General features: G+C 41.8%; 1 protein-coding gene across 3 annotated transcripts in view; it reads left to right on the top strand.

Moving 5' to 3' along the window:
- The window catches only part of FHIT (FRAGILE HISTIDINE TRIAD), a 75,782-nt gene that overhangs the window by 19,567 nt on the left and 31,012 nt on the right, over positions 1–25,203 (top strand). For 2 of the 3 annotated variants that reach the window (XM_087693098.1, XM_087693097.1), the window contains exon 3: positions 11,138–11,284. In XM_087693098.1, coding sequence (XP_087549224.1) covers positions 11,138–11,284 — 147 coding nt within the window. Of the gene's footprint in view, positions 1–11,135; positions 11,285–25,203 lie in introns of all 3 variants that reach the window. The other variant, XM_087693096.1, reaches the window with a different exon arrangement.

Raw genomic sequence — 25,203 nt, forward strand, 5'->3', positions numbered from 1 at the left:
CTATCGAAAAGAAGTACAATGTGCCATTCAAAGCAGCAATGGATGTGGGTCCACAACATCAACGTGAATTAATCTAAGAGGTGCCTTAGCTTTGTGTGTAGACTGTTGAGGAAATGGGATACAGTGCTATTTCTTGAGCTGTCATAGCCAAGATGCCCTAGGCGGAAATACCAAAGACGTTCATTGTTCGTAGGCTCTTGAGATGTGGCTAATGCTTGGAAGCTATGGAACACGGAGTCCTCAGCTATCGGCTCGGTAAGAAAATGGATCACGTGGTATAGGAAATTAGGCTGTGCCTCACCGCGAGCAATCACTAAACCAGTTTGAGAGTCAAGGACCTCAACTGTGGTCACTGTAAAGAAAACTGCTCACCCCGACTGGTAGAGTTGTTGAACAAATAACATGTTCACTCCAAGTTGAGGGACATAGTATACATTTTTCAACGCAAGGTTGTCCATGTTCGACGGATGGGTCAACCTGTCCGACCCGTCCTGTCCTATCCACTACGTCTGCCGGTCCTGTTTGGACCCGTCCGGTTCGTTCCTTGTGACTCGTTTGACTGCGCCCGCCGCTCCGTAACTGTTACGTCGCACGCGGGTTCTGACTCCCGTACGCTTGGGCCTTGTGCCCAATAAAGTTATAAACGGTCTCTTTTTTGACCGTTTTTAGGCCCGTTTTCCTTTTCTTTCTTACCTTTCTTTTTTTTCTTTTCTTTCTTGAATCTTCTCTATTCTTTTTTTCTTTCTCTCTATCTTTTTTTTCTTTCTCACAAAGACTTAAGAGAAAAGATTAAAGATTAAAGTTTTAAACTAACAAGTTTAAAAACTCTCTCTCCTTTACTCTCCCTCTCTCATGATTCAAATTTCATCCATCTCTCTCTCTCTCTCTCTCTCGCTCTCTCTCTTATATACACACAATGGATTATGGCACAACGCAACTATCCTCTCCCATGGATGATGGGCCACCGTTCAAATTTCAAAATTTGAAATCTCTCTCTCTCTCTTCCCCCCCCCTTCCCCAAGGGCCAACCCTAAACCCCGAAGTACTCTCTCTTTCTATAAAATCTCCCCTCCCCCACCATCTCATTCATCCTTTCAAGTTCTCTAGCCCTCCTACTCCTTTCAAGCTCTCCATCCTTACTACTATCTCAAGTTCTCTCCTCGAGTCCTCCCTTAACCTCTCAACCCTTCCAACCTCCTCCTTCATCAGGCTATAGCCTCTCTCTACTCCCTCAAGCTCTCTACTCCTTCAAGCTCTCTACTCTTTCCACTCCTTTCTTCAATCATCTCACCCTCCACCTGTGACTCTCTAGGCGCTCTCTATACATCATCAATGGCACCTCCTCTCCATGAGGCCTTTCGCTTGCATTGTGTCTACTTCGAATGAGTGAAGGAAAAAGAAGAAGAAAGTTATATTAACGTCTACAACAGGCCAAGTTGGCCTATGAGACCAAAATGTTGCATACAAAATGTCTGGGAGATTTCAAAAGTCCCAGCGAAGCTAACATTTATGCTATGTTGAACTAAATTGAGTAGGTACAAAATGATATCTAGACTAGATACAATCTAGAGGAGAAATCCAACACTTGCAAGTGGCAATGTAAGTATTGTCCAAAGCTCCAAATCGCATTTGTCACCCACCTTCTCATCCACCTTTGCAAATTAGGAGGGAAAGCCACACCATGCCCCGGTATTCCCGACGATGTCTATGAAGATTGTCGTCGGAAATACTTGCCATTGAAGCGACGCAAAGGCCTTTCAAGGGCAATTGAAGAGGTGATCTCTCTCGATCATGAGGTCTCGGATGCGGAAGACGATCCCTCTCTAATTGTCTTAGTTTCTTCTGATGGAGACGCGTCTTCTATCCCATCTAGAAAAAGCCATTCGAGTGGTGCACCTATGCTTAAGAGACAAGCCACTCTTGCCCAAGCAACGGGGCAAGTTTCCGGTCCTCTTTGCTTTCTCAAGGAGAGGCAAAGGCAAGCGGAAATAGAGATTGCACACACCATAATTGAGTGCAATCTCTCTTTCCATATTCTCAAAGTGGACCAATGAAAGTGGATGGTGAAAGCCATTGCCACTGTTGGTCCATGCGAGAGATGGTACAGTGTCTTATGGCGGATGCGATGGAGGAGATACAATCATCGATCATCTTGGATGGGGAGGCCTCTTCTTCATGGTATTGTTCTAAAAAAAAAAAGATTCATGCATTTTTTTAGTTTTAGAATCTATATTTCATACTGTCTCACAAATCTCCCTCTAAATCTCTATCATCTTACACTTGCTGTAGTGATATCTTGGAGGTCACCCCTAAACGAGATGACATTCTCTTTTTGATGGAGCCTGACACGGAGCTGAGAGTGAACGTGACGGACAACACACACAGAGAGAGTAGAGAGAGCAGTAAGTAAAAAGGAGAGTGAGCACGACATCTTTCTTGTTCAGTATAAAGACTAGTGTACCTTTATAGGTTTTTAGATAGATATATATGAAAATACAAATATGCTAAGGGTGCGTTCACACACGCGCACATACAAAAGGCACGATGGCCCTTTATTCCCAACAACCTCCCACCTAAAGGCAATGTGCCTTAAGAGGAGAAAAGAATCAGCTAAGTCTAGGTATGTACAAAGCTGAAATACATATACCTATCCAACCAAGATTTCTTGAGATGAGAAAGCTGAGTTGATGAAGATATAGGCGCATTAGGACAAATTGAATGCTTGCATCCGTTCTTCTCTCTCTCTCTCTCTCTCTCTCTCTCTCGCACTCCAACCGTCATTGTTCGTATGGAGCACTTGATTGTGGCTCGAGACATATGGCTAGAGCTTGATTAGATGTACAATCGGATGACCGTAATGAAGCGGGTGTTCGTATAGACTCAAATGAGAACATTGAGTGCTAACAAGTCTTCTTCTATGTGGGAGCACGTTAATAAGCTTTGGTAATTGCAGATGCAGCTCTAAAATGCAGGGAAGGCGATTACCTCAAAGGACATGGCAATAACTCTTCTTTCTTAGCTATTGGCCCGATTTAGTGCATTTTACTCCGCCTTGATTGCTTTAGGGCGGACAAAGACTTTGGTTTCTATGGTTTTGGATCAGGAGGAGCAATTGAAAGGACAAAATCCTTCCAAATTGGAGGCATTGACAGGTCAGTTCTCTTAGAAGAAGGGGAAGGACCAAAAGGAGGAGGAGGACAAATCGAAGGACAAAGAGAAGGATTCCACTCGTCACATGTGTAGCAAGACAGGTCATTGGAAGGAGGATTGCCCCAACAAGGAAATGAAGGACAAGGAGAAGAAGAAGTCTTCAAAGGATTCAAGAGCGGTGACTGCTTCGTCATCAGTTGCGTTTCTTCACTTGGAGGTGATTGAGGCATCGATCCCTAGGGCTTTTGATGCTGCATGGATGATTCCACACCCTTGTGAGTGGATTGTTGATAGTGGTGCCTCTTGGCACACGACTCCTTTTGCTGTAAGTGTTGCACATTTGCAACCTTTGCATGGACAGATTCTCATCGGAGATATCTCTTCTGTCCCTATTCAAGGGATGGGTAATATGCAGCTTATTCTAGATGGGCAAGGTGGTGCTTATAGTTCAGAGGTGCTTTATGTGCCATCAAGCTTGGGTTACCATTTGGTTTCGATACACAAGATTTGTACCCTTGGCCTCTTGGTTGCGTTTGAGAAGAATCATGGATCCTTGATCATGGATCGAGACAAGTGTTTACTTCCGATTATAAGATGAATGGAGTCTACAAGCTAAGGTCTCCTTTTGCCTTGACTTCTCTTCTTCTTATCTCTTAGACATAGTGCTGAGCTTTGGCATGCTCAGTTTGACCACCTAAATTATGATTACCTTCAGAAGGCTTCTAGGGGATAACTTGTTTGAGGTATGCCAGACATTGTGGTGAGCCAACAGCCGTGTATATCTTGCATTCATGGGAAACAACATTGTGATGCCATTCCCAACAAGGCTTCGAGGTGATCTTCAGTGCCCTTGGAGCTTGTATCTATAGATTTGTGTGGACCTATGAGGATGGAGTCCCTTAAGGGGAGCTTGTATTTCATGCTAATTGTGGATGATTTTAACAGGATGACATGGGCTTATTTTTTGTAGTTGAAGTTCGAGGCATTCTCCCTTCAAGGATTGATTGCCTTTGAGGAGAACCGATGAGGCCAAAAACTAAAGACATTATGGTCGGATAAGGGTGGAGAATTGGTTTCTAATGAGCTTGCTAGGTTTTGTATAGATCCTGGCATCCACCAAGAGTTTGCAAACACAAACACCCCTCAAGAGAATGGCATATTGGAGCGGAAGAACCGAAGTGTGATTGAGATGGCCTACACCATAATGGAGCATAGACAAACATCTCAATGCATTTGGCCGAGGCTATAGCTATTACAGTCCACATCCTTAATTAATCCCCAACTTTGGCCATTGTTGGTATGACACCCTATGAGGCATATTTTGGGTCTAAGCTTGATGTTTCTCATATTAGGGTCTCTGGGTGTGACGCTTATGTCCACATCTTGTGTGATAAATTTCAAGCAGCTTCTTGAAGATAGGTGTTTGTGGGCTATAGCTCGCAGTCCCAAGGTTACTGATTGTATGATCTTGTCAAGCAGGATGTCTACACGAGTTGAGATTTTCGGTTCGTGGAGGTTCCAATCTCATGGGCGCCAACGAGGACTGTCCTTTTGGAGTTTACACCTCATGGAGATGCTTCCTCTTTGGATGAGGATACTACTTTTCCATCGGCTTTCTGGACTGTGCCACCACCGGTGGATGTTCTAGAGACTTTAGCGGATGGTACACGTAGAAGAGAAATCTGGCCTCCTTCTTGTTGGGCGGCACGAGGCACATTATGATTTAGGAATTGAGGGAGTCCTTGAGGAGTGGCAACTATAGGATGGACGGTGGTGGTCTCGGAGGAAGCGTGCACATACTATTGAGCTTGTTTGTGCTAACTATTGTTTGATGACACATTCCATACAACAGGATAGGGAGCCCACCTCTGTGAAGGAGGCTTTGCAGTCCCAACATTGAAAGGCGGCCATGGAGCAGGAGTTGGATGCTATTGAGCAGAATGGCACTTGGGATCTTGTGCCTCAGTCCATTCATGGGAAGGTGATTGGTGTAAACTGGGTCTTCAAGACCAAATATCACAGGGATGGTATTCTAGATAAGCACAAGGCGTGGCTCGTTGTTGCAAAGGGCTTCGTGTAGTGGCCAGGGGTGGATTTCCACGACACCTTTGCACCTACAACTTGGATGGTCACCATTAGAGCTGTTCTTGCCTTAGCTAGCCATAGGAGATGGCCGGTTTATCAGCTTGCATTTTGCTAAGTGGTGATTTGAAGGAGGAGATCTATGTTGAGCAACCTCTTGGCTTTTCCTCATCTGATGGATAGGTGTACAAGTTGAAGAAGGCCCTTTACAAGCTCAAAAAGGCTCCACGTGCTTGGAATGAGAAGATAGACTCGTTTCTCCAAGGGAAGTTGGGGTATTGATGTTCCTCTTCCGATCCCCAGTTGTATGTCCACAATTCAGCTAGAGGGCATGCGTTGTTCATGCTTTATGTGGATGATCTTATTTTGATAGGTGGCCATGCCTAGAAGGTCAAGGAGACTAAGGCGGCACTACATGCGGTGTTCAAGATGATGGATATGGGCCTTCTTCATTTCTTTTTAGGCCATGAGATTTACCAAACTCCGAGGGGGATTTTCATCTCCTAGCAGTGGTATGTGCAGGAGCTTTTGGCCACGTTTGAGATGGAGGGATGTAAGGCCCTTTGTACTCCTATGGATCCGAATTGGAAGGCTACAGCCCATGCAGCTTCTTTGGCAGTGGATGCTACCCGCTACAAGTAGTTGATTGGGTCCTTGATTTGGCTTCTTACCACTCGGGTTGATTTGTGCTTTCTCATAGGTCTGTTGGCCGGGTGTAGTGTCATTGCTTGACATACATGGATTGCTCAGTACAGCACTGTCATTGACCAGTAGTCCACACCTATAGTCATATAGATTGGCCTGATCTTGTGTACGTGCTCAGGGATGAAAGGCTACAATAATCATCAGATACAGCAGTAGCTCAAAGACCACCATGTCCGTTTCATGTTTGTGTTATGTGACATGCAATGGCTTTCCCCCTTCCTTTTGACGCATCAGAGAGACTCCCCAAAGAGTGGCTAGTGAGGGATATTTATACTTGGATTCTTTAGATTCTTGGTGTGTTGCTTGTATTCCTTACACAGTGCACTCAATTTTCATCAGCTTTATCAATAGAAGGATATTGGTAGTCAGGACTTTAGTTCTTAGTTTTTTTTACAGACAACATTAGATTTTTGTACAAACCAGGAGGGCATAAGTTGAACAGTAGCCTTGAATAGCAACATGTTCTTGTATAATTAAGAGTTTCACATTTGAGATATCTTGCATGAAAATTTCTGTTAACTCAGTTTTCTATCTTGTGCTATGCTCATACCTACTTGAACCCTTGGTTGTCTTTGTTTTGCAGGTCATATCCTTTCAGCTTAAAAGACTGTGCTGTGAAGGTTTTGTTGAATTTTAGTACTTGCTTGCTAGTCATTTGCATAAATGAGTGCATCATCCAATGAATGTCTGGTGGATCTCCTTCACATTTGTATTCACATTATATTCAATATTTTTAGTCATGACCAAAAGCCGCCTGAAGTGATTGTTTCTAGGTTACACAGGTCAGTTAGTATATAAACCATGTGTTTGTAAACTTCTAGATTGGTTTGAAGCAGCTTGAGAGTAGCCTTTTAAGTCCAAAGTTTGCTATTTGTAAAGCAGATGTTGCTTAAGTCAGTTTGAGTGTCCTGTTGGTTTAAGTGTTCGTGAACTCCTTGTGAGACGATTTTCTCAGGTGGCTTGCCTGTTTTTGAGTGTTTGTGAACTCTTTGTGAGGAAATTGTTTCAGGTGGCTTCCATGTTTCTAGAGCAAATGATTTTACAGTCCAAGGGTTTCTTCATTGTGACGTTTATTTAAAGGCAGGTTCTGTTGATAATGCAAGGGCTGCAAACAATTTGGTGTATAGATGATTTTCTGATTTTCCACTTTACATTTTTTGACTTTTTTCTTTTTTTGGCTCCCCAAGAAAAGAGAATTCTATTAATAACATGTTGGAGAAAAATCAAAGGCAAAATACAAATTACAAAGAACTATGTAAAGAGTAACAAAGCACATTAGAAATGCAATGGTTGTGTGAACAACCAATCAGATGGGCTATAATGCCAAACCATCTGAGGGGCAATATGGAAGAAAGTGCCCAAGTCCCATGTCCGCAGGAAGGCCTCTCTTTTCCTTCTCATGCTCTCAGAGCTGCCCTGCATCCTCTCCTGTCTCCCCCAGAGAGTGTGGATGATCTTTGTCCAAATCCTCGGTAGAGTCTGCTGTGGATACATTCTGAAGATCAATAACATGGCTGCATCTCGCCATCCAGATGTACCGGGCCATGATACTAGCAATCAGCTCCTAACTGTGACAAGGTCCCTGGGTCCACTGCGTCTGTGAGTAATCTGGAGTGGGGATTTTTTGGATTGTTTTCCCAAGTTTATTTTTGAATATTTATTTAGAAATGGTATCCAGAAAAAGTCTAGAAAAATGTTAAGGTTTTCATATCAAATTTAGGATGCACAGGAGGAACTGAAGTTGATGGTGCACCTAAGAAGACTGAAAATCATCCTAACCTGTTGTCTCGAAAACAGACCACAAAAAAAGTTTCCTATTATGAAATAGCTTCTGTACACAGAAGATGTAGCTATGTCAGAATTTCAGAAAAACATTTTATGACATACTGAAAATAGTGAACCAAAAGTCATATCCAACAAGGCCACTATAGACAATGTGGGTTTCATTTACATGTTAATTCTAAATGAGACCCACATTATCCTAACAACAATTGGTAATATTTGGGTGCTCATGCACAGTGGTAATTGAAAATCCTGTGGCCTTTGAAAATGGCATCTGCTCTCACTCAAGCTGTTTTGGAAGCCCCTAACAGAACCCCATATTGGTAATAGTGAACCAAAAGTCATATCCAACAAGGCCAGTAAAGACAATGTGGGGTTCATTTACATGTTAATTCTAAGTGAGACTCAAATTATCCTAACAACAATTGGTAATGTTTGGATGCTCATGCACAGTGGTAATTGAAAATCCTGTGGCCTTTGAAAACAGCATCTGCTCTCACTCAAGCTGTTTTGGAAGCCCCTAACAGAACCCCATGGTTCCTTGGGGGCTATCAAGCAAAATACGAACCTCATCTAGTGTAATGAGGTCAATGTTTTGGACAGTGCTTTTGGGCCACAGATATGGGGTGACCTTCAGCATAGTTTTTGAGGTGCTGATGTCATCATCCGAATTATGATAGTGCAACACCTATAATTGTGATGTTGAAGTTTAAAGTGTAAAGATACACATCTATCTAGCAGTATCATCCCTTTGATACATGCACTTATACTTGGTACATTGTTTTCATTGGTCCCTCTTATTGTTCTCATGTTTTGGTTTCAAAATCAAGCAATTAACTTTGCATTTTCTAGATGGAAATTCGGCACCTGAGCATGTTTAGTCTCTCATTGCTGCTCTTCTTGGGCTTCTAGGTCTTCTTCCTCCCCATCATCCTTAGGCAAAGTGGTTTGCCGTGAGGCAAGACAGGAGTTCATATTTTTATTCAAGCCCTGCTGACTCATCAAAATTTCGCCCTATTGCTGCTGATCCTCACATATATCAAGTTGGAACAAACAATTCTTGCAGAGTGCTGCTGTCAATCATGGTCCAGGATCGTGGGGACGTAGATTTTGGGTCCTCTGTTCTGCAGGGTGTGAAATACTGCAATGTGTTCTAGAATGCTGATACGTCACTGTCACGCTGCTAAACACAAGCATGAAGGGCCCATACCAACTTCCCTATAAAATGCTGAATGTCAGTCTCTGGATACATCTCAACAGAAGACTGAGAGACACATATCCATTCCAGGTGATATCTTTGAGAACCAGAAAATGACCTTTTCATGCCCATTTCCTATCTTGTCCTAGATCTCCATCTCACAACATTCTATTGTACACGTTTGCAAATGCTCGGAGATGCCATCAATTGCTAGATCTTTGAGCTTCTCAATTGAATTTGGAATTGAAGCGATAATGGTGACTTGCAAATCCTACATGGCCAAGCAACATCTGTGACATGTAACTTTTTGACCTGAAGGAAAAGGGGGGCCTAATTTTACTATGTTTCTCTTTTACATTTTTTTGCATTGTAATTGGTGTTCATTGTTTTCTTGTATTGTAGCTATGCCATATCAACCAAGGTGACTCTATTATTTATAAAGGCATACAAAATCTTATGTTACACCCACCTCTTCCATGTGAACTATTAACATAATATATCTAGGTAAGCCATGACTATTTGTGTCCTTTTTGTAGTGACTTGCGAGAAACATCTTGCAAACATGTAATTTGATCAGAATGGAAACAAGGATGCCTACTAAATTTTGCACTATGTAAAGTTGAATCATGAATGACCAAATACACAAGAAAAGTGCTTCTTCCCCATCTTCTACTTAGAGAGGGCCATGGTTTCCACTTCTTCAAAGTAGATGTCAAGGAATGGCCCCTCGAACTAATGGAAGAGTCCCAAGCAGGGCAATCCTCTTCCAAAACAAGATCCAATTCACCACCAAGAAATACATGTGGTACAACATTCAAAAGAGAACAGATATTGCATATATTGCATATATTGCAAGAGGCTCAGCAATAGGTAAAATCAGGTGTCCAAAATCCCAACACAAATTGGGTCTCAAACTTACCAAGAGGCAAAAATAGCGATCCTCCTTGGCAGCTGAGAGAGAATTATAATTCTGCATATACCCATCCCAACCTCAAGTGTCAACCCCATCCTGCCCACAGCAATCAGTAGTGGAGATGTGCTGGTTATGTGGTTTATGGATAACCTCCTCAACTAACATTTTCTGCTCCATCAACTCCTTGAGCGCATCTTGCATCATTCTCTCATGGACATTTTTGGATGGTGTACCTCTGTGCACACTCTCGCTGAACAAGGAGCTAGCTGAAGGTCAAGATGTAGGTCCCTTGCCCTTGTTGAGAAAATAAGGCCGGTCCACTGGGCTATTCTCGACCTTCACTTGGCTGCATTCTTCTTCTTCAGAACCCTGATTACCACAATCACAACATAATCCTCCATTCCCATGAGCTTGCCTCTTGTCAGATGTTGAGCCACCAAAATTAAAGGCACGCATTAGCACAATGTTGTCATGCATTAATGCTGAATTTATCTCCATTAAAACGCACCCAAAAGTATTTATTGTTTGAAAAGGCTTTATTTTTATTCAATAAGACAAATGCACAAAAATCCCCCATAGAAGGGACATGTTGTAGGCATTTTGTCAGCGTCCCTCATTATCCCTGATATCTGTCTTCATTAGCTTCACAACACAACAGCCATCAACTCCTCTGCTGCTCAGTGTGAGCTGGTGCCACCTTGCTGCCAGGAGGCGCTGCCCTCCTGTCCAGTCTGCTGCCTAGCTGCTGGTTACTGCTGCCCCGCCCGAGAGGACATTGCCAAGCCCTAGACGTCATTACCAGCTGCTGCCCAGCCTGTCTACACTATTGCCCAGCTGTCACCATCATTTTGACCAGCTGCAACCTGCATCTTGGCTGTGTAGTCTGCATTGTGTATTGCATGTCTTTTGTGATCTGCTGTCCTAGCAGAAATGCATCTCCGTCCTGTAAAAAAGTGGGTGGAAAAAGCACGTAAGCGTTACGAATATATAAAGCGAGAGAGGAGTCACTAGGGCAAACAATTTAATGGCAGTAGTAAAGCTTTCCCCTTGCAGCCATTGTTTAGCTCTTATCCATTATTACGACATGATGTATTTTTAGATATCTTGAAAGTAAGGATGTCTTCGTGAACCTGATTTCCCAAACCAAAAGTTTCTTCTTAGATTAACACATTTATCCAACCAAGTTGTTCAGGTCCATATTGGTTTTAGTAGCCTTTTGTGTATCACTTTGTAAACATTCAATGCTGAGGTTTGTGAACATTCTAATTGTACTGCACTGGGATTGTGACTGTCCTTGACCTTTAGCACATGTACTTGTCAGTTCAAAACGCATTGTGCCCAGATTTACAGATTTAACAGATGATGAAACCACTGATTTGTGGCTTACTGCAAAACGCGTGGGAGCGAAAATTGAGGTTCACTTTGGTGCCGGCTCTTTGACATTCGGAATTCAGGTGAGGCCATGTATTCCAGCATTTGAGTATTTCAAGCACTTTTATCATCTCATCTCTTGTTATTTGGTGCTACTGCTGATTTATCGTCTCAGGCTGGTCTCCAAATAAGAGAGATGCATGGGGACAAAACTTGAGTGTTCTGTTTTACGGTCTTTTCTTTTAAGTCCTACACAAGTTTGAAGTCCCAAAACTGCAATCTGTGCTCCATCTCTTTGCTGCATTTGATCCAATGTTTTATTTTCATGGGATACGAACGAAAAAACCTATGATGTGCATATCTTACAAACCATAAATCTCAAACCATGCGACAGGTGTATATCCATGTAGTGTGGCATATGCTAATGTGTGGGGTGGAGAAAATGGTGTCAATAGAAGTCCCCAGTGGCTGGATTCATGTGCCTCATGTCCTCTGAGTATGTAGCACGAGGATGTATGCTTGAATCACCTGTTCAGTTCTGTCTGGTTAAGATCAAAGCAAGTGGCCTCCATAATGTAGTGGAAACATAAAATTAATTATAAATCATGCCCTTGGATTTTCCATCCAACATGGATTGTGAAGTGTGGCATGTTGATGTGACTTGTTTTGCATTAGGTATTGATGCCCTTTTTAATTGAATTCTTGTGACTTGCTGCTGATGTTATGGGTCAAGAAGTGCAAAAAAGTTCCAGAGAATAAAGTTATACACAATGTTTGTAACCAGCCTTCCTTCCATGGATGGGTGGTAAATCCCTGATTACAACTTAATTATAGCAGTAAACAATTAGTGCAAATCTGAAAACAAATTTACCTACTGATCTTGGACAATGCACATCCGATTGGCCCCAAAATTGGCACCCCTTTCGGTATTTCTTTAGCTTTATTGAAGAAAAAGTTGAGTTACAATGGGATTCTCCCAATCCCTTTTAGCATTTCAACTCCCCTTGTTGTGCAAAGTGACCAGCAAGTCTTCAATCTCTTTTGCCCCTTGATTCGGACACTTACTTGGCCTTCACCCACTTCATAGATGATAGAAATGTCCCAAATTCAATGGTTGGCTTGTCCTCCACTTGAATTTAACTCAAATTCATCTTCAGCCCTGTTGAATCTAAGCCTTGGAGCTTTCAATTTTTGGCACGCTTCCCAAAGCTATTGCTAAACCCTAATTTTTGCTGTAAATTAGGGTTTATAGTAGCGAAATTTGTAATTTCTCAGCCTTTAAGGGTCCAAATGTTGAGATCTTCGGAGCAAGGTTGTGAAATTACTAGGAGATGAGAGAGAAAGTTGTAGAGAGAAAATTCAGAGTTTTGTCGCGAAGAATGACTGAAAATCAGTCAAATGCATGCTGCCTTGCCACAACAGCTTGTAGATGCAAAGAATTGAAGAAAATCAGTCATGTACTGTTGTTGCTCTGTCTCAACAGCATGTAGATGCTGTCTCCTACTGCTGATTGGTCTTCTCCTGCCCTTGGCAGCCTTAGAAGGTCCTCCAATGGCTACAAATTAGACAGCAACATCTCCTCTCTCTCTCTCTCTCTCTTGCAAGCCGAATTTATAAAAATACATCTCTCCAGCCTCTAAAGACGTTTTTCAGTCTTGCATGGACATTTTTGACAAGTAGCAACCTTCCCAAATGGTTTTTTCAGCATTTTTCATAATTAAATATTAATTTTGTCTCTTCAAATATTGAAAATTAATCCAATAACTGTTTCGGTGCCCTGAAAAATAATCTGACTAGCTAATAATTAAATTGGCTAGGCAACTTCCATTCCCGAGTGTCTCTGCGTCATCTTTGACCATTAGATTGGCGTTGGGTACCATTAAACGACACTTCTCTAGTATCACCAACTGATACTTATGGCCAAATGAATGACCTATGGCAACAACTGGCATCAGATACCACCAAGTACCTGTGTGGCAAAACTTATAGCAACTTTTGCCGTTGACATCCCGTGATTTCTTCGGGTTTCGGGCTCGTAAATTTACTTTAATTCCAGTTGCACCTCACATGTGCAACATTTACTTAATCAATCATGTGATTAAAAATTAATCCACATGTTAAGTGAGGTTTCAAAAATACATGTTCTCATAATAGTGTTCCAGTGATCATGGCCATAAAATTTGTGGTAATGTACCCGGTGTAGACCCAAAGAAGAAGAAAAAAAGTAGTAATATGATAAAAGAGAGTGTTAAATCCATGCAAGTTGTATGTTTTTCATATCGACTACAACACAATCAAGGATTAGGGTTTCCCCATTTGAAGCCACTCATGTCTTTCTCATGTCTCAACCTATCACTTTATGTTAGACTTCTAGCTTCACATGGGCAACAGCCCCAACAACCTTTAAACTGCTGGTTTTAATCTCGTGACAAAGTCATGATTTTTTTTGGAGGTTTGGGTCTGCCTTCTTATGCTTGCAAATCATGAAAATGCGTGCGAAGACCTTTGAGGTGGATGGGCCAAGTACTACCAGCTTGAAAACCAGATCCACCATAACGAGAGAAACAGAGCGGCATTTGTAGTATGCTCTTTAAATGCATGTGATAGAGGTAAAAGCATGCACCAGAATGCTGGTGTGTTTCTCCAAGGAATGACTAGGATTCATATTCTATATAATCAATCTCAGAGTGCCCTACTGTACATTCTAGAGGTCTAATTTTAGGGTTTCTATTTGTCTTTGAGGTCATAGCTTGTCTCCCCACTTGATATACCACTAGACAAGTCAAGAATCAAATATGCTGTTGCCATATCAATGGGTCTATTAGAAATAGGAGAACTCTTGAGTGTTCAGGATCAAAATGGGTGATCCTATGAGGTAATAAAAAGTGCTGGTACCTCCTCAGTTGTTTCAGCATGTGAGAGCAAGTGAATTTGTCTAACTTGTTAAGCCTTTGTAAATCACAATTCACAAGTCTTTATGCACTGCCTAAGGTCAGTAGGTTCGTCCCATAATCAATCACATCTCCTTTGTCCTGCAAGGTCCTTTGCATGGCTCTCTATATCCATGAACCATTGGAAGCTTGCTGGCATGCATTGGTGTATGTCAATGTAGACACCAACATCCCTATCTTTGAATGTGTATTCAGTGTAGCTTGCATCTAGCCATCAACTTTCATTGCAGTTCCATACTAAGACTTTTAGGTTCTCATATGTCGCACATTGTTAGGTTTTGCAGTCTATCGTAATTACCTTTCCATTTATGTAGACTGCTCATTTTCCTGCTTTCCTTGCTTCTAGCTCTTCAGGCATGTTTTCCTTTATATTTGCCACTTGGGTTGGGGTGAGGTCATCATCGAAGCATACTTTCTTGCCTTTTGGGGTCATCCTTTTGGTCAATAAGGATTTCCTATGTTTGAGATCTGAAAATTTTAGGATTAATGGCTTGTGAAGATATGCGAGTGTTTGCACTAAGAAAACACAGAATGAACGAACATGACTAAAACGCAATAACTTAGACAAAAATGCAAAAACACAAACAAAGAAGAAAGATAATTTTGAAGTAAATGAATGAATGCTATAAATGAATGAATGTGAATACAAGATGGTCAAAGGTAGAGCTGTCCAACAGTTGATGACTCTTGTGGGATCAGGTTGAGGGAATTCCATTGGAGATGGAGCTTGAGTGCTGTCACCAGCATTCAGAGCTGAGATGAGGCTGTAGAGGACAAGGCAGCAAGCTGGAAACCAAAACACAGGAGTCTTTGGGGCCAGACATGGTAAACTCAGCAGTGTGCTGTCTGAAAATGGTGGCAGCTGATCACATGCAGCAGTTTGGAGCTGGCGATAGTTGAGAGAAATTGATTTGATGCTGGACGGCCTGCACAATTGCAAAATGCAAGCTTGCACAGGTTGTGTATGAGCTGGAATGCAAGGCAGCTTGCTGAGGTGGTAGTGCAGCAGTTTGCAGCCATGCCTGTCAAGTTGCCTGCTAACGGGCAGGTTTCCTGAGTGTATGCTAGGAGTTGGAGAGCTCGAGGATGTGTGGGTGAGCAGTTTGAAGGAGTAGTAGAAAGAAGCTATGTGATGAAGACTCGAGTGAATGGATGCACAAGATACTAAGTGATTGAGCACAACATCTACTTATAGATGAGGAGCTAACCAAATTGTGGAGTTCGCTAATGGGACATAGAAACTCTTTGTAGCATTAAAATTGAGTTTTGGGGCTGTTTAAATGAGCTAATTAAGGTTTAATGTGAAATGATCTTTTTTAGCTTAACATCCCCTCCTAGGCCCAAAACTAGAACCAGAAAGGAATTGCAAGCATAGCTCACCCCATGTATACCCTAGGATGTCCCACCCCAAATTAGCCAAGGCATCGATGGTTAGTAAATGGATACACATCATCTTTCCAAGAACCTACCAAGACTACAGAGCTGATGATTATCTTACCTTGGGAATACAAAGGGCCATCCTAGAGAGGCCAAGGGATCGGACAAAGGGTGCATATTGGTTGCTTAGTGGCTTACTAGGACCTACAAAGGCAATGTAAAAGCCTTTTGAACCTTTTTGTTTCTTTGGGGTGCTTAATTAACTATGTCCATGGGGGAAGATAAAGGGATGGTTGGTCCACACATCAGAAAGTACACAATATGTGTTCAACCATTTGCAAGGGTGTCAATGGCGAAGTAAAGGGGAGAGGAGGTATGTACTGTCAGTGGAAAACTCAGGATCGAGTGTGAGCAGGGTGCTCAAGGGTGCTTTGTACAATGAGATGCATAGAAGAATGCTAGATGATGAGAATGCACATGTAGCAAGGTGCCACTTGGATGGTATCCCTTGTGTGAGAAATTGTTCACTTGACCAAGTACCCTTTTACAAATATGATGATGATCATGCAATGCTAAGTGTTAGTTTATAGGAAAGGGAGGCCAACGTCAAAGATAATGCGGAAACCTATAGGTACCAAGTGAAGGGTAGGGTCCCCATTTCAACCATGGATAATGATGTTGAAGGAGAAAGAGGAACATGATGTCGATCTTTGTATGGTGTCGAGATCAATAAAGAAGGATGGATATAAAGCACTCTAGCTAGAAGAGCTAAAAAGAAGCAATTGTTTGCCATGGTGTCAGAGTGCAGCAAACGTGGAAGCATATGATTGGACTTAAAGAAAATGAACACAAGAGAAGGGGGAAAGAGGAAAGAGATAGTAGAATATAGAAATTTGCAATGAATGAACGTTGAAATGAAGAAGGCAGATATGTACATGGGCTGTTAAAAGTATCTCGGGCAAATGATCTCTCTCACACTTGAAAAGAAAAAGTGAAAAGGGCAAGGAAGGGGCTGGGCATAAATAGCTCAAGAAATGAATTAAAAAATAGCAGGTCGGCCAGCCAGTAAAAACTGGCCGATTGTGCAGAACTGCAGCAAATCACTTGTGCACTGCAATGTGGCACTGTCTAGGGACTGTTTGTACTGCCTGCCCTGCCCGGACTGAACTGTACCACCTAGACTGCTGAAAAAACCATCATACTGATAGCATTCTTGAGCACAATTATGCATTTCCCTATGCCGATTAGACAGTTTTCAGCAACTGTTTTATGGTTTTTTCAGCGATCTAGGTGGTACAGTTCAGACCGGGCAGGGCGAGTAGTACAGATAGTCCCTAGACAGTGTCATGTGGCAGCACACAGCTGATTTGTTGCAGTTCTGCACAGTCAGCCAATTTTATGGCTGGTCGATTGGTTTTTATTGGTAGGCTTGCTTTTGATTTTTCATTTCTTGGGCTATTTATCCCCACCAATTCTTTCACTTGTTCTTTTCAGGTGTGAGAGAGATCATCTACTAAAGATACATTTGGCAACCCATGTACATATCTACCACCTCCATTTCAGTGTTCATTCATTGCAGATTTTTGAGTTATATTGTGTCTTTCCTCTCTCCCTCTTCTCTTTGTATTTATTTTCTTTTAGTCCGGTCATATGCTTCCACATCTGTTGCACTTTGACATGGTATTAGAGCAGTGTTGAAGGGCTGATTGATCATGGGGCAGATCTGAAAGGGAGATTTTAGTGTGACAAGACTTTGTGTTTTCAGCGTTTGAGGGTGAACCGGATGGCTGTGCATCGACACAAGGCTGAGGTGAATAGGTGAAGCACAGGAAAGGAGCCAAATTGCTGTATTTTGCAGGTTTTTGTTGTTCGTGAAGGAGAAAAGGCTGCATTTTTAACACTTTGGAGCAGATTCTAAGTCTTTATCGCCTCTGGCGATTGAAACAAGTTCGGAACAAATAGAGGAAGCCCTAGCACGTTGAGTTTTTAAAGTTAGAGGGGAATGCCCTTGTTTTTTATGTAGGTTTTTCAGGTGACAATGTCTTCCGAGATTGACTTGGAGTTTCAAGCTATCATGGACCATAGGCTCCCTGTGTTATTGGCTCTTGCTTCAGATCAGAAGCTCGATGGAAATAATTACTGCATTTGGTGGGTAATGATGCTTGCTATTGTGGAGTTCTATAATTTGGTGGAGCTCATAACTGAGACCATCGGCTATCCTATAGCCCATGATGCCTGAAGGGGATGCAATGGCAGTGGAGAAGAAGAGGAAGATGCGGGAGAGAAGAGCACACACAATGTAGGTGCTGTCTAACTGAACTGACAGCCTTATTGCACTATCATATTATACATGAATAAAGAATGGGTGGTCACAGTATGCACCATGACAGCCTAGGCATAAACCATGTCATAGATGAAATGCCAGCTGCAAAGAAGTGAAAGTCAAATCCAAATCGAGCTCTAACCTCAGCTCAAAAGCATTCCGGAGCATAAACAAGACATGTGGTGTAGTCCAAATACATCATGACATCATACCGAGTCGCCGGGAGCATCCCATGATGAATAGGCATAACCCAACTGTAGCATAAATAGTTTCAGCCCTGAAGTTTCCAACAGCATATAACCTCTATAAACTGAGCAAATCAGTGCTCAATCCAAGCTCAAATCCATAGGCAAACCATAGGCATACATTCCCGTATGTATAGGCACCAACTGGGCATAATCGAGCATAAAATGCCAAGACTTGTAAGCATAAAATTGAAGTAACAGGTGGCTGCCCTGTTTTGGACAGATCTGGGATTGTTCAAAACAGTCAATGGTTGAGCTAAATCAGCTCCAAATGCTGTCTCAGACTTGAAATCTGTTGCAGAATATTTTGTTATCAGAATTTGGCAAATCCGACATCACCATCGTGTCCAGAGCGTGCCAAAACCCCAACTTAGACTCTTACCTTGCTTGAATCGGGTTTCGAATGCCCGAGATATGACAAAAAGAGTGATTTTTGGGCTAGATTTTGAAACATGCACAAAAAAGACGTGAGTTGGCTGGGGGGGTCTGCTGTCCCACATGTCAACAATGGGGCCCAAAGGGGGCACAAATGAGGGCTAAAGAAGGCCTACACCAAGCCTCAGTAAGCCTTGATAGGTTGGAAGCAAGATCCAAGTGAAGAAAGCTCCAAGAGGTGTGAGCTATGGCTGCCCACAACTTGTGAAAACCTTGTTGAGTTGAAAACTGAGTGAGAATGAAGATCTCATACCTCGTGTGGAAGGCCGGGATGAGCTCTTGAAGACCCGCTCTGATACTAGTTGAAGGGGATGCAATGACTCGAGAAGGAGAAGAGGAAGATGCGGGAGAGAAGAGCACACACAATGTAGGTGCTGTCTAACTGAACTGATAGCCTTATTGCACTATCATATTATATATGAATAAATAATGGGCAGTCACAGTATATATGGGTAGGCCCAGAGGCCTTTTACCCTAACAATGCCTCCAAGCTCTCTATTAATGAGAAAGTTGAGTTGGTAAAGGTACATGCACAATGGGACAAATTGAATGCCTGCACCACTCCTTTCTATTTCTCTCTTGCACTTTGGCCATGATAGCTCATATCAAGCATTTGACTATTGCTTGGGAGATATGGTTGAAATTGGACTAGTTGTACAATTGGATGACTTAATGAAGCAAGCGTCTTTGCCATTTGGAGATACACATGTAGACTTTAAACCCATCCAAGTTCGCTTCCATGAGGAGCATGTCAATAAGCTTTGGCAATTGCAAATGCAGGTCTTGAACTTAGGGGAGGCAATTACCTCAGAGGACATGTCAACAACTCTTCTTTTGCAATTATCGCCCTAATTTAGTACATTTTATTCCGCCTTGATTGCTTCAGGGCGGATGGGTATTCCTTAAGTGGGAGGAGTTGATTAAAATGGTCTTGGATGAGGAGGAACAACTCAAATGTTAGAACCCTCTAAATTCAGAGGCGTTGATAGGATAGTCTTTTCAATAAAAGGGAAAGAACAATAACAAGACAAAGATGGATAAGAAGACAACAAGCAAGATAAAGTCAAGGAGTCTACTTGTCATAATTGTGGCAATACATGTCATTGAAAGAGGGATCACCCCAACAAGGACTAAAAGGATATGAAGGAAAAAATTACGAAGGACTCAGGAGCGATGGCTGCTACTTTATTGGCTACCTTTCTCCATTTGAAGGTGATTGAGGATGCTCCTCTGACTGACTCTGATGTAGCTATGATGGCTCTCCTAGTCTCGTGAGCGGATGGTGGACAATGGCGCTTTTTGATACATGAATCCTTCTATAAATGATATTGCTTGTATGCCCTCGATGAATGGGTAAATTCTCATTGGTGATAGTTCTTCAGTCTTTATCAAAGACAAAGTTGATATATAGCCGATTCCCGATGGGCAGGATGGTGCTTCCACATCGGAAGTTCTTCATGTGTTGGGTTTAGGTTATCTTCTTTTGGTGAGCAAGATTTGTGATCTTTGCCTTTTGGTCGACTTTAATAAGGACTCCTTTAGAGTTCTTGATGGAGATTCTCGATAGGTTCTTTGTGCAAGTCATGGGGAGAATGTAATCTACAAGATGCGGACTTCATTAGCCTTTACTTTTTCTCTCTCCACAGACTCAGATTGAGCTACGACATGCTCCGTTTGGCCATCTTAACTACAAGTATCTTAGGAAGGTTGCTTGTGGTCAGCCTGTGCGTGGATTGCTAGAGATTGGGATGAGCCACTTGCTGTGTGTCTTGCATTTGTGGCAAGCAGTATAGAGATATGATTCTTAGCAAGGCTTTGCGTAGAGCTAAGCAACCTTTGGAGCTTGTTTCGATGGACTTATGTGGATTGATGAGGATGGAGTCCCTCAAGGGGAGTTTATACTTAATGCTAATTGTCAATGATTTTAGCAATATGACTTGGGTGTATTTCTTGAAGTTGAAGTTTGAAGCTTTCTTACACCTTAAGGATTGGTTGATCTTTGAGAAAAACAAGTTTGGTAGGAAACTCAAGACCTTGCGTTTCGATGAGGGAGAGGAGTTTGTCTCCAACGAGCTAGTGAGGTTTTGTGCAGATCATAGTATTTACCAAGAATTTGCCAACACAAACACACCTCTAGAGAATGGCACATTGGAGCGAAAGAATTGCAACATGATTGAGGTGGTGTAGATTGTGATGGAGCATACATTGACCGTGGTTGGTATGATACCTTTTGAGACATACTTTGGTCAAAAGCCAGATGTCTCATATTTCAGGGTATTCGGGTGCAATGCCTATGTTCACATCCCAAAGAAATAGAGGGACAAGTTTCAAAACAAGGCTCTTGGAGTTTGAAGTATAAGCTTGAAGGAAGTATAGGTTGAATTGAGTAGAAAGAAGTTTGGCTTTTGGACGGACTTCCAAAAGATAGGTGTTTGTGGATTATAGCTTGCAAGTCTAGGGATACAGGATTTATGATTCGGTTTCATGGAAGGTATACATGAGTTGAGATGTTCGGTTCGTGGAGTTTCCAGCTACTGTAGAGGGGAGTGTTGACCATCCCATCCTCGGAGATTCGGGTAACAGTTAGGCTCTTGAACTCGTGCCTTTCCTCCTGGGAGATTGCTTCATCACCGGATTCATTTGTTGATTCAGCACTAGTGGATGTTCTAGAGACTTTGGCAAAGATAGAGTGGCGAGGGGAGTATTGATCTCCTCCTCGTTGGGCACGTGACACACTCCGTGGTGTAGGGATTGAGAGAGTTTTTGAGGAGAACCACTTTGAAGTTGTCCACATCTTTGCATCCTTAAACTAATGGCCAAATAGAGGTGATGAATCTCATTGTCTTGGATATGTTGAAGGCTTATGTTAGTGAATATAAGTCACAATGGGAGAAATATCTTACATTGTTGGGATTTGCTTACAACAATACAATGCACTCATCCACAAGGAAAGCTCCAAATAAGATAATATAGGGTAAAGTGATTCCTTCAATTATTTACACTAAATATAATACTTTTTGATGTTGACGAGTTTGCTTTAGATTTAAAAACAGAAATGGATCAAGCTTCAGCTACAATCAAAGCTGCCCAAGAGCGACAAAAGAAGCAAATAGACAACAAAGAAGATGTTTGGTTTGTAAAAATGATCAATATGTCTTGTTGAAATTTGATAAAAGCAAATCTAAAACAAGGTTCCAATTAAATTTATATTTTTCAAAGCGTTCTAGTAGATACATTGCCCCCTTAAAAGTAATTGACAAAATAGATAAAGCTTCTTATCGACTTGAGCTTTGTGCTCATTGAAAGATACACAATGTTTTTTATATATGTTTGCTTAAACGGTAAATCTTAAATGAGACCAAAACCACAAGAATCCATTATTGAAGATTCCATAGAAGTTGACAAAACATAACTATCTTAGAGCTTGAATAGACTTTGTTTCACAAGGAGTGAACAACAAGAAGTGGCCTTGTGACATAAATTCTTGCTGAAATTCAAAGATTTACCCATGACAGTGCCAGTGTGTCTTATTTCATGCTGTTCTCCTGGTTATGACCTCCATTGGAGTTTGACAAAGACGAAGGAGCTCTCATTGCCTTTCAACCCTTTATTTTTGTACATTTCAGTTTTCAGTCAGTTTTATTGTGTGTTCACACAGGCTGTTTTAGAGTTATAGCTCAATGCGTTTCCATTTTAGGCTGCCAGGGTCTACATTCACATTTCATATCCTTGTTTAGGGCTGGTGACCAGTTTTTGTGCCCATTCGGCTGTATTAAATGGAGTGATTGATCAGGTGGGTCACATTTATGACATGCTTTTGCAGTGGTTTGCTGGTTTTGGGCTGCTTCAGCTATTTATAGCAGCCTTGAGCCCTCAACATAGGGCAAACATCTTGTCTTAATGATTTCAGCACTCTCTGTCAACTGGTGGCATGCCTCTACCATCTAGTGCATTCTCCATCATTAGGATCCATCTTAATGTGGTGCCCTTGCTGATGCTTTGGATTTCGTGCAAGATTGACCAGTTTGCTTTGTATTCAGCGTGCTGTTGAGTTCAATGCAGATATCTCCTTCCATGCTCTACATTCATTTGAGTCTCTTTCCGTCACTCTCCGTGTCCGTATCTTTCATCCGTTGTGCACTCTCATTTGGTATCATTGGAAAAAGAGAGGATTTGGAGGTTTTACATAAAGGAAACCACGCTCTACTTGCTGTTTTGTGCAGATTTGTTGCAAAGAACATTGATATTGAGGTTTTGCATAAAGGAGACCACACTCTACTTGCTGTTTTGTGCAGATTTGTTGCAAAGAACATTGATTTGTTACATTGTTTGGGCCTCCTATGAAGTGTTGGGAGCATCTATAACCTGTGTTGCAATAATTTAGTTGATTTCTCCTCCGTTTAGGTAGATGGGTTTCCAAACACAGCAATTTGTTTGTGTTTTGCAAATTCTTTGAAGAGATATGGACAACTAGTTCAACAGGTTGGATAATTGAGATGAGGAAGATCAATGTTCCCATCAGTTAGAAGGTAATGAAGTGTGATACGAAGATCAAAGATCATCCAAAGATTGTCACTTTGAGAGATCTAGAAGAAGGTATTGGCCTTGTTTCTCCTTGCTTCTTTATATGATTCTAACATGTGGCCATTCTGGTGCCATCTGTTTAGGTGCGTGCTTTTCCATCGTAATACCTTCAATCTATAAGCCATTGTTACTACCCTAATATCTTGTTTAGTGGAGGATTTCCACATTGGTCCACTATAGATCAAGCTGTTACTTGGGATTGGCTTAACTCTCAAGCCCAATCTTTTCTTTTTATGAGTTTACAAGATTCTATCGTCACATTCGTAGACTTCAGATCAGCAGAGGTTTGAACAAATCTCTTTTTTATCTACCAACTGAAGGCCTTTATCCACTGTATTGCCACAAAAAAGAAGCTCGATATGTTATTAGTTGATGACTCTCTTTTAATGAAGGACCACACTAACAAGATGGGGGAGTTGTGGGATGGGCTTTCATCCCTTGACAGGAGGACTTCATTTAAAGATATGGTGATGACTCTTATCACTCATCTCCCATCTCTAAAGTAAGGTGTCTTCTTTTTTGGCTTACTCACCTCTAGAGATCAAGACACCATTTTGTGGGAGGAACTAGCTCTGCCTACTTTGAAGCATGAAGTGTGAATTAAGAGATTGGAGCCAGTGGATTTGGATCTATAAAAGCTTTTATTGTAGGTTTGGGAGGGGGCAACAAGAATGACAATAAAAAGGCAAAGAACAAGGAGCAAGATGACAAGAAGGATGAGAAGAGTTAAACCTAAAGCACCAAATTGTGGAAAAAACACTTGCCTGTTGCACTTGAGTGCTGACCAGAATGAGAGCTTAGAGTGAACAGAGATAGAGCAGAGAGCCTAGAGAATCGTATAAGAGTGTACCAGTGTATTGCCCAGTATACATAATAAAAATGTGTTTGTATGCTAGGATACAACTAATGGGTATGTTCACACCCGTAAGTTTATACATGTGGGAGTTTACACCCGAAGGGGCTTTACACCCAACCCAACATCGCCTTGAAAAAGTGTTTACAAAAGTACCCTAATCTAAAGCCAAGTACCAAGGATGGTGCTAAGGACTTGAAGGCAACTACCACTGAGTTGGCCTTCATGCATTTGTTCAAGGTGTGGGACAGTGCATGTACTTCTTCCACATTGGAGAAGCCATGGCTCATGGATAGTGGTACTTCATCCCACATAACTAATTGTCAAGATTAGCTTTAGGACTTGCATTTTAAAGGGGATATAGTCGCAATTGGTGGCAATTCTTCCATATCAGTTTGAGGAGTAGGGACCATTCTTCTTCTAGCAGATCGTTAGGATTCTTTTGACAAAGTCCTTACGTTCCTAATTTGAGATTTAATCTCATCTATTCATAATTTGACATAGCTAGGGACTCACGTAGTTTTCGCCCAAAATGCGATTATTGTTGAAGATGTATCTATGGGTGTTGTGGTTTGGACAAGTACTCAGGAGAGTGGGCTTTATAAGCTCATTGCCCTTACTTCATAGTCTTCACAGAAGGTTGGGCTATTTTGGCATGCCCTTCGAAGCAAGCAACATCAACATTAGTGGAAAGAAGGCAGGATCGAAGCTTAGCACAGAAATCAGTAGACAGTATGAGAGTGAAGCACGACATCCAATGCAATAGACTGAAAGAGTGTAGTCTGAAAGTACAAGGTACAACCCTTAAATCTTAGGGTTGTAGGGGGTGTTCACACCCGAACATGGTAAGTGCCTATAAGTGTGTGTCATAAGCACATACGAAATAATACCATAAGTCTGGGGGAAAAAACCTCTCCTACCGAGAGTAAAAAGTGCCCCAGTGTCCTATTGATAATCGACACTCCTATGTGAGCATAGGCGTAAGTGAGACGTGAGTGAAATATCCAACAAACCCCCCTGGAGTGAAGAGTGATCAAGAGTACAAGGAATATCCACCACCAAAGGAGATCAAATTTAAAGCATTGCGAAATGCTTTAAATTTGTCACGAGGAAGAGATTTGGTGAAGATGTGTGTCACATTACTGGTGGTAGGACAATAGACAAGGCTGATATCACCTACATGTAGCCTCTCTCTGACAAAGTGATAATGTATCTCAGTGTGTTTCGTGCATGC

Source organism: Lygodium microphyllum, chromosome 14 (assembly GCF_053477565.2).
Source record: "Lygodium microphyllum isolate KBCC chromosome 14, Lygodium_microphyllum_v1.1.10, whole genome shotgun sequence".
Lineage (NCBI taxonomy): Eukaryota > Viridiplantae > Streptophyta > Polypodiopsida > Schizaeales > Lygodiaceae > Lygodium > Lygodium microphyllum.